Consider the following 9,024-nt stretch of genomic DNA (forward strand, 5'->3'; position numbering starts at 1 on the left):
ATCTGAATCCAGATCCGTGGAGATATTGTGTGGAATACATAGGACCTGGCTCCGCCCCAAAATTTAATCAATTGTTCTTTGATCCATGGCCCACACATCCACAAAATTGTATTGAAATTCATTTAGAACTTTTGGAGATACTGTGCATGATACTTAGGATCCGGATCTGCCTCCAGATTTAATCAGTTTTTTCTTAGCGTATAGCCCACCCTTGCACAAAATTTCATTGAAATTCAGTGAGAACTTTTGGAGATATTGTGCGGGATACTTCGGATTCGGATCTGCCCCCAAATTTAATCAATTCATTCTTGGCCCATGGCCCACCCTTTCACAACATTTCATTGAAATTCATTGAAAACTTTTGGAGATACCGTGTGAACAGACAAACATAGGTGAATGCATAACGTCCTCCAACTTCGTTGGCGGAGGTTATATATTAAGAATGAACGCCCAGAGAATGGAACACCCGCATCCACCAACTGGTCTAAGGACCTATATACTACTTAACCATGCTCTGTGACTGTGACCTTCAACATATTGCTCTCAAAATCTAATTACTTCATTCTTACATTACCCATGACCCTTCCATCAACGTTGGTTAATAAATCAAATAAATCTGAGTTGAATGTCCAGTGACCTTGACCTTTGACTCTTTCCTCTGACCTGACCTTTGACCTTTCTTGTAACATTGACTTTTGTCCTTTTCCTCTGACCTTGACCTTTGACCTTTTCCTCTGGCCTTGACCTCTGAATGATTATTTTAAAAACTGAATCTTTATCCCTCTTTCAATCTATATCTTTCCACAGAGTTTACTGTACATCGAATAATAATCGTTGAAGTTGACCTTGCCATTTGACCTTGGCCTTTGACCAGTTGTTTTGAAAAAATCGATAGGTTAACCTCTTGGGTGGTCCTCATTTCATCTACCAAGCTTGGTCCAGATCACACACACACACACACACACACACACACACACACACTCACACACACACACACACACACACACACACACACACACACACAAAATCTAGTTATTTTATTCATACAGATCAGTGAGACAAGCATGCATAGGATGAGTTGTGCTCAAAACAAACTTAAACAGCAAGCATAAACAGTCAGCAGCACGACGATGGCTTAAATCAGAGATCCTCACACAAACCTAGCACTTCCGTAAACAATTTCTAAAAGCATTAAGTGGCAGGGAATGGCGAGGACCATGCTAGTGAACATCACTCCGGGAGAGGGAAGATAATTAAGGTAGCTGAAGAAACCGAGTCACCAAAAACTTTGCAAGCTTCCAAATTATTGCAAGAACCTGCGAAGCATCTAAAGCTAATGGCTTAATGTGCTTCTCAGCATGTTAGCTTTGAATCACCTGTGATGCCATGAAGTTCCAAATCGGTAGATTCTGTTAACGGAGTACCATTTAAATAAACAGTACCGTACAATAGGAAACCAGTATGAGAGTGAGTGACGACCATTCTTTTGATTTTCGGTGAATCAAGCTGTATATCCCATTGTGTTCGTCATAGTATTATGATTTATAAAATTTAATCCCTCTTCAAGGAGTCACTGATTGTTGACTCTGAATCAGAAGAAGTAACTGAAAGTAGAGTTGCAACATTTGCAGAAGAGTAGAGCTTATTAGTGAGTGTAAATAATAAATAACAATAGGCCCAGTACACTGCCTTGTGGAAAGTCATGATGGTAACGTTATACGACTACAAAGGAATAATAATTAGCCTGGGTAATTCTTGTATGCTTTTATTTACAAATATGATGTATAAAAGTCCATGTGGCGACCGTCAAAAGACGGTCAGTTATGTTCGTAATAAGTTAGTGTACAGTACAGTATGTCGGGTGATGCCTAGGCGTAGTGTGGTGGTGGAGGTCCATAGGCTGGCGGTGCAGGCGCGGGGTAGGAGGCCTCGCCCTCGTAGGCCACGTTGGCTACGTAGCCGTTGTGATGGTCGGCCGTGAAGGTGACGATCTGTGTGCGGCCGTCGGGAAGCAGCACCCGGTAGGAGCCGGAGGTCACCTGGCCGTCGCTGCTCTCGTCGTGGGCGAAGTCGTTGCCGGTATAGTCGTCCTTGACGGCGTAGGCGAAGTCGTAGGGCATGCCTGGCTCCTTGTATGAGGGTGGTGGTGGTCCGTAGGATGGAGGGCTCTCGGGGTTGGGTGCTGCTGCCGCCACTGCCACTACCGCAGCCACCAACACAAACTGTGGACACAAAAAGAAAATGGTTTTCCATAAAGAACGAGTTACTACTTACATTTGGAATCTGAAACGGATAAGAATTTATCTAAAAAACGGAAACTGTAGTGCAAAGAAACATTAGTGTCGAATGTGAAAAAAACGAAAAATGTAAGGCAAGAAACTGGACCAAGGCTAACAGATGGAACAGAATTACAGAGGCCACATCTGTAAGCAAAAGCATGACATTTCCCGAAGTTTGCTTCTTAAATGAAAATGCATATAATTATGTGTTTGTATTAGTAACTTATATGAAGTAAATGAATCGTAGTTATGTTCCCATAGTTATGTAGGGAGAATGAAGAAGAAAAGGGTGATGAATAGGATTTATCTGAGTGATATGGAGGTTGAGAGGAGCCATGAAAGGCCATCAGGAGGCTGGGTATTGGAAATGAATATATATATATATATATATATATATATATATATATATATATATATATATATATATATATATATATATATATATATATCCTGTGTGTGTGTGTGTGTGTGTGTGTGTGTGTGTGTATTTTCATTATATACAGTGCAGTGCACGTCATAAGGGCTAGCACTATAAATCGCCAGCTGTATAGATATTCTGGTATATTAAGCTGTGTATTTCTGCGTAATATGTATCCACGAAGTATCATACTTAGGACTGGACCCCTTTGATCATATGTTGATATTTTTGAACTGGTCGCCACAAGACTGCAAGTCTGATGAAAATGGGGGAAAACTGTAATTGTATTTTGGTTTATCACAATAGGAGACAAAGATTTAGTAAGAGTGTGAGTACTGGTGACCTTTAGTGAGACCATGGTGATGTTACTGTGTGTCTGGGTGAACAGAAACTGATGGGGTAACTTGGTCGCCCGTCTTTATATACTCCCAACGTGTGTGACGTCACCACCTTCACTCTTCTTCACCACCACCCCCACCACCACCACCTAGAGTAACAACCGCAGTATAATGATGGGTGTGGCTGCAGCGTTTAGTGGAAGGTTGTTGGAGAGTGTGTGGTCTGTCATAGTTACCCCCACTTAGGTTCACTTACCACTTGACCTGCAGATAATAATAGAGACACGAGCGTAACAGCCACTTCCAGGACCAAACCTGCTCATTCCTAGGTCTTGTGGAGTTATTTAATGAGGTCAGTAGGTGGTTAATGAGGTCAGAGTAGTTAATGGTTGTGTTTGGCATTTTCTTTTACCCAGGATTAATAGGGTCAAGGTAATTAATGGTCGTTTAGATTTTTATTTTAACCCGGGATCAAGGAAATCAATGGTCGCTTCAGGAATTTTTAGGAATGCTATCGCCGTATTTTAAGTTGCCTAGGTGACTTCGTAGTATCTCTTCCCTAGCGATTTCTTCCGGATATTACGCTTTAACTTTCCTTTGAATATTATTTATATCGCTTTAGTATCAACATAATCTGCATCAGTAATAAAAGAGGATAATAAAGTGTAATGTGCAAAATAAATCGCCAAGGAACAAGTACCAAGGACACTCAGGTTACAACTCTGTTGTTCGTACATGTGAAAAATTTAGAGAAATTGTAGAGTTCTGATTTTTTTTTTTGTTTTTTTGTCCGATTCTGGGCATAAGCTTCACAGCCTGCTGCCAAGGCCCAGTAGTCCTCCTACATACCATACACCACTACATGTCACCACTTCGGCGCTAACACCCACCGTCCATATTGAATCCATGCTAGGGCTGTCTTACACAGGACTGGTGTATTGGTATTGGCGGGGGGTATTTTTACGACATGTCGGCGGGTCTTCTGGTAGATCAGCAAAGCCTGATTTTATGAAATTCAAATCCTTATAATATTCCCTGCCCCAGCGGGGATTTGAACCTAGGTCCAGTAGGACTGCAAGCCACCTCTCTGCCTATTGAGCCACGGCCTCCCCCCTATGATATGATGTGATTCAAGGAGTTAAGTAAATGTGTATATATATTAGTAAAATCATTCAGTTCTTCAGAAATTTAAGTGTTATGTGATTCATCATTAAAATCAATAACCATCATCATCCTGCTCTACTTTCCCATGACTCTGAAATGAAAAGGGTCCAGAAAAAAGAACTGATAAGCTTCTTTGTCAGTTTTTCTTAAAGATTTTTGGTATTCAGTCCGGAAAATTGCGCCATCCAATGCAAGTCACACCATAAACGCCTGCGGAGTTTAGACATTCAGTATTTTGTGAATAGTAAAACACACACACACACACACACACACACACACACACACACACACACACACACACACACACACACACACACACACACACACACACACACACACACACACACACACACACACACACACACAGCTGTAAGTATCGTGTCCACCCCCCTTTCAGCCTTGATCCATTCAGTTATCACGTCATTTCTTTTACTTCTTCACTCACCATACCTCGCGCTCTCTCACATAGCCACTACCGCAGTCACATATTTATTCCCTGTATGTGACCACTCCATTTCAACACACCTTTTTAACGTATGATCATTGACTTTTACGGGGCCTACAGTCAATCTCCACTGCTCTTACTCGTGTTTTTTTTATATGTATTCTGTGCCTAAATCTCTCACACGTACGACAGTGTGAGTGCTTCCATTCCCCCTGATACCTAATACCTCCAGTCACCCCTAATTCCTCCTATTACCTTCAGCCACTTTTATATATTGAACTAAGGTATTTTCCACTTCCATTATGCATTATTCTCTCTCACTCCTTATTGCTCAAATCCACATGTTCTCTTAACTGATCAGTATATATTGAGTCACCTCTTATCTGCTGTCATGTTTTTCCACTTTCTACACCCACGTTCAGACATATTCACTCTCAAACATCCTCACTCAGACATCTTCACTTTCAGACATCCTCACTCTCAAACATCCTAATTTTCAGGCATCATCACTTTCAGACATTCTCACTCACCCACTTTCAGACATGTACACTCTCTCGAAACACCCACAGAACAGGACAGGAGCCTACAGACTTCCACACCACGGCAGTATCTGAGCACATCACGTCTTAAGGAGCCTGACCGACTTGTAATAAAGCAATTGATATGTTCTCTATTGCTTTTTTATTGTTATTCTAGTTGTCAATTTTTTCATGAAATTTTCTTACTGTTTTTGCAGTTATTCTCTGTTGCTTTTTCATTGTTCATCTCTCTCTTACTTTTGTTTACATTTTTGTTGTTATTCTCCCTATGTTTTTGCATTTAGTCTTTTATTTTTGCTATTCTATCTCGCTTGTTTTTTCATTCATATTTTCTGTACCTTCTTTACTTTTGTTTGCTTCTGTTTTTCTTATTATTCTCACTCTTATTGTGGTGTTATTATGGTGTCCTTTTTTTTTTTTTATTACCGTTTTCATTAGCCTTCCTCTTTTTCAAAATTCGACTTTTGTATATATTTCATGTTATCGTGTCAGTGGCATCATTTTACCTGTTCCTCACAAATCTTCTCAGTCTCCATTTCTGTTTAAACTCGATTCGATAGTTTTATGCCGTTTGTGTGTCTGTTTTCGACGTGGTTCTGTATAGCATATCAGAGAACATAATAGGAGTTAATACTGATCTTGTAGTACTCCACTTGTGACTTTCATCATCATCAACGTCGTCGTCTTCGTCGTTATCTTCACCACCACCACTACCATCATCATCATCATCATCATCATCATTATTTACCCTCTTGTGGTGGGGACAGCTCTAGTATTTTATTCCATCTAACCAGAAGTTTTTATTCAGGTGAGTCCTAGCAACCTGAGTGTTAATACCGCCACTGTCAACCCTCCCGTGGTCGTGAAAGCCTTAGTGTTCCATTCCAGCTAACTTCGGGCGATTTTATTAAGCTTAGGACGATTTTTACTGAGCTTAGAATGAGAAACAGGCGTGTAAGAGCGTTAATTGTATATCTTCACTGTTCTCATTACCACCTTTCAGCAGTACATCTTTATAAACGGCAGCAAACCCAAGTGGAGGGGGAGAGGGGAAAGGGGAGACCGAGGATGGGGTGGATAGATGGAGTGGAGAGAACTATGAGAAAGAGGGGACTGAGTTGGAGGGAGGACAGCCAAATGGTAGAGGTGAGGACGACGAGAAGGCGATTTGTTGGTGGCCACTCCTACGGGATTAAGGCATCTGGGTATAGATTGACAGACAGATAGGTAGATACAAATCGAAGTTTAATATCACTGTCATCTTAGTGTAATTGCCATCCTTATGATCATCTCTGTTAGGCCTCGTGATCAGCATTCAAACTGTTATATCCTCCATCAGTAGCTCGGGTCAGTGCAAAAGTTATAACTCAACCCTTTCGCTGCCATAACCACATTTTGGGTATTCTGTTCGGGCCAGTCCAGACCCTTTCATTCTGACAAGGAATTTCTAAGCTCTGCAAAGGTTACTCCAGGCAGTTTTCTTACCACTTAATATCTCTCAGCTGAACCAAATCGTCTTGTGGTAGCTGAGTACAATGACTTCATGCGTCCATTCAAAACGAAGGGGTTGGCAGTGGATAATTTGTAATCCTGATTTCTTAACCCCATGAACTCAGTGACGTATTTTTTTATTTTTATTATTTTTTTTTTTAGCTACTGGAAGACGATTTTATTCACACATCACTGTACTGAAGGAGTTAGTATTTTGTAACCAAAATATCACTTGACAGATATACCGTGTTTTAATGGCGTTGATGAGGAACCTACTGTACAGATGGTGACGCTGTGCATCCTGGGTAGAGTGAAACAGCTGCGGCGTCAACCCGGGAGCCAAATCTGATATTTTATTGCACCTCGCAGTGGGAAGGACCCTGGTAAGACGCTGTCTACCACAAAGGGGCATCAGATCCCTGCATGGTGTATATACTTACTATACTGCATAGTACCTATAGGATGGACCCAGGGAAGCAGTTGCTTAACCTGTGAACGACGGGTCGTCTTGGCCCCAAAGATCGGGGTTATGCAACAACAACCTGCCTTTTGCTCTTCCTATACACCGTCTCTACTCACCTACCGCTCAACTGTGCGCTCTTGCACTCACCCCACAGTGACATTAACCCCTTCAGGCCGATGACGTAATAACACCAGCGAGAGCGATAACTTGGAAAATAGTATGATTTACTCTGCGTGTGTTTATCAGTGTGTTTGCAAAATAACTCAGTTTTGATCCAATTTATCCAAGCTCGGTGGAAGCGTTGAGGATCAGTCAAGGGACTGACCTGCTTTCTTCGAATAGTACGTTAAAGGTCAACGCCACATGGAAGGGTCAACTTAGCCGCTTTATTGTCCATTATAAACCAAACTTCGTGGACAGGTTCAGGGTAAAGCAAGAATAAAGGGATTCGATTTTGAAAACAATTCGGTAAATGGTAATGTCATTTTTTATTGTTTCCAGCTCTGGACATAGGCTGAACAGCCCGTTCCCTTGAGGCCCAGCAGTCCTCCTACGTACCATTCACTTCCACGTGTTACCACTTCGGCGCAGACACCAATCTGTCCACACTGAAGATATGCTAGTGCTGTCTGATACAGGACTGGTGTACTGGTATTAGCGGGGGTATTTTTACGCCGTGTCTTCGGTAGACCAGTAAAGTTTACTTGAACAGAATTAAAATCCTTTCAACCGTTCCGTGCTAAGGCCGGGATTCGAATCCCCTTCCATTGGAAGAGTAGGCCACCTCTGTACCGGCACGTTCACCGCCTTCCCCCAAAATTTGGTCTCGATGTAGACTAAACTTGGTGGACGGACAGACGGTCAGCGATGGATGAAGACTTTAATGCAATAGGTCGAAGATCAAGACCACAAGACAAGGTCAAATCAAACAGTTCTGATCTAGCGGAAGGTGTGAGGGTCAGGAAAGGATGAAATAGTTCGATTTTGGGAACGATTAGGCGTAGATCAAAGTAAAGTGAAGTACTGTAGGGTAAAGCAAGATTCAGGTCTAACAATCGGCCCTTAAATTAATTGTAAGGCGTGGGTTCTTCGTTCTGTGATTGTTCCTTCTTGTTTGTAGCGTATTAGTGCTGTGACGATTTATTCAGATCAAGGTATACTTCCCGCACTGGAGGGTATAGATGCTGATATATTTAACTCTTATACTACCAAAAGACCCTCCTAAACTGATTGAAATACACCGGTAACTGCAAGAAGTAGATTGATGAATTGATAGGTAGAGAGATATATAGATAAGTAGATAGATAGATGGATAGATAGATAATAGGTAGATAGATATACAGATAGATAGATAGTAGGTATTTATATATGCACACAGGTAGATAGACAGACAGATATGCAGACACTTACACAGATAATTAGATGAATAGATAAATGAATATTTTATTAATCACAAGTTTTAAAGTACATTACTTAAAGAATGTGTTCATCAAAATGGTCCAAATTATAAAGCACCATACGTGGCCCAGTGGCTCTATATCCTGCGAATGGTTTGGAGTTATCGCTAGCATATTACCACGCAACTGTACTCCTTTACTCTAACTTGGCCTAAAACTGCCATTTCTCAATCTTGAATCCTAAGCTGTAACAATAGAGTAACACTAGAATATGATGCAAGTCATGAAAATGTATGGAAAGAAAGTAGAGCCGTAGTGTTGTCTTTTTCTGTCACTGAGTTCCGTGAAATAAGCCGGAAATGGACGAAGATCTGGGCCAAGTGAAGGTGAAAAAATTGGAGTCACTTTTGCGTTGTCTGGACTAAGAAGCCTATTCCTGGGCCTCTACGCACCTGGTGGAACAATAAAGGATGAAACACTAAATACGAAA

At 41.3% G+C, this 9,024-nt stretch overlaps 1 protein-coding gene across 1 annotated transcript; it reads right to left on the bottom strand.

The window, feature by feature from the left end:
- Nucleotides 1–1,868: 1,868 nt before the first annotated feature.
- On the bottom strand, nt 1,869–3,055 carry LOC145411648 (cuticle protein 7-like). The gene is made up of 2 exons (XM_080281654.1): nt 3,034–3,055; nt 1,869–2,266 (listed from the first exon to the last, which is right to left on the bottom strand). The coding sequence occupies exons 1-2, from the start codon at nt 3,053–3,055 to the stop codon at nt 1,869–1,871; spliced, it is 420 nt and encodes a 139-aa protein (XP_080137780.1).
- Between the last annotated feature and the right edge of the window lie 5,969 nt (nt 3,056–9,024).

Source organism: Coenobita brevimanus, chromosome 90, assembly GCF_032717465.1.
Source record: "Coenobita brevimanus isolate Jiangsu-jjx chromosome 90, ASM3271746v2, whole genome shotgun sequence".
Classification (NCBI taxonomy): domain Eukaryota; kingdom Metazoa; phylum Arthropoda; class Malacostraca; order Decapoda; family Coenobitidae; genus Coenobita; species Coenobita brevimanus.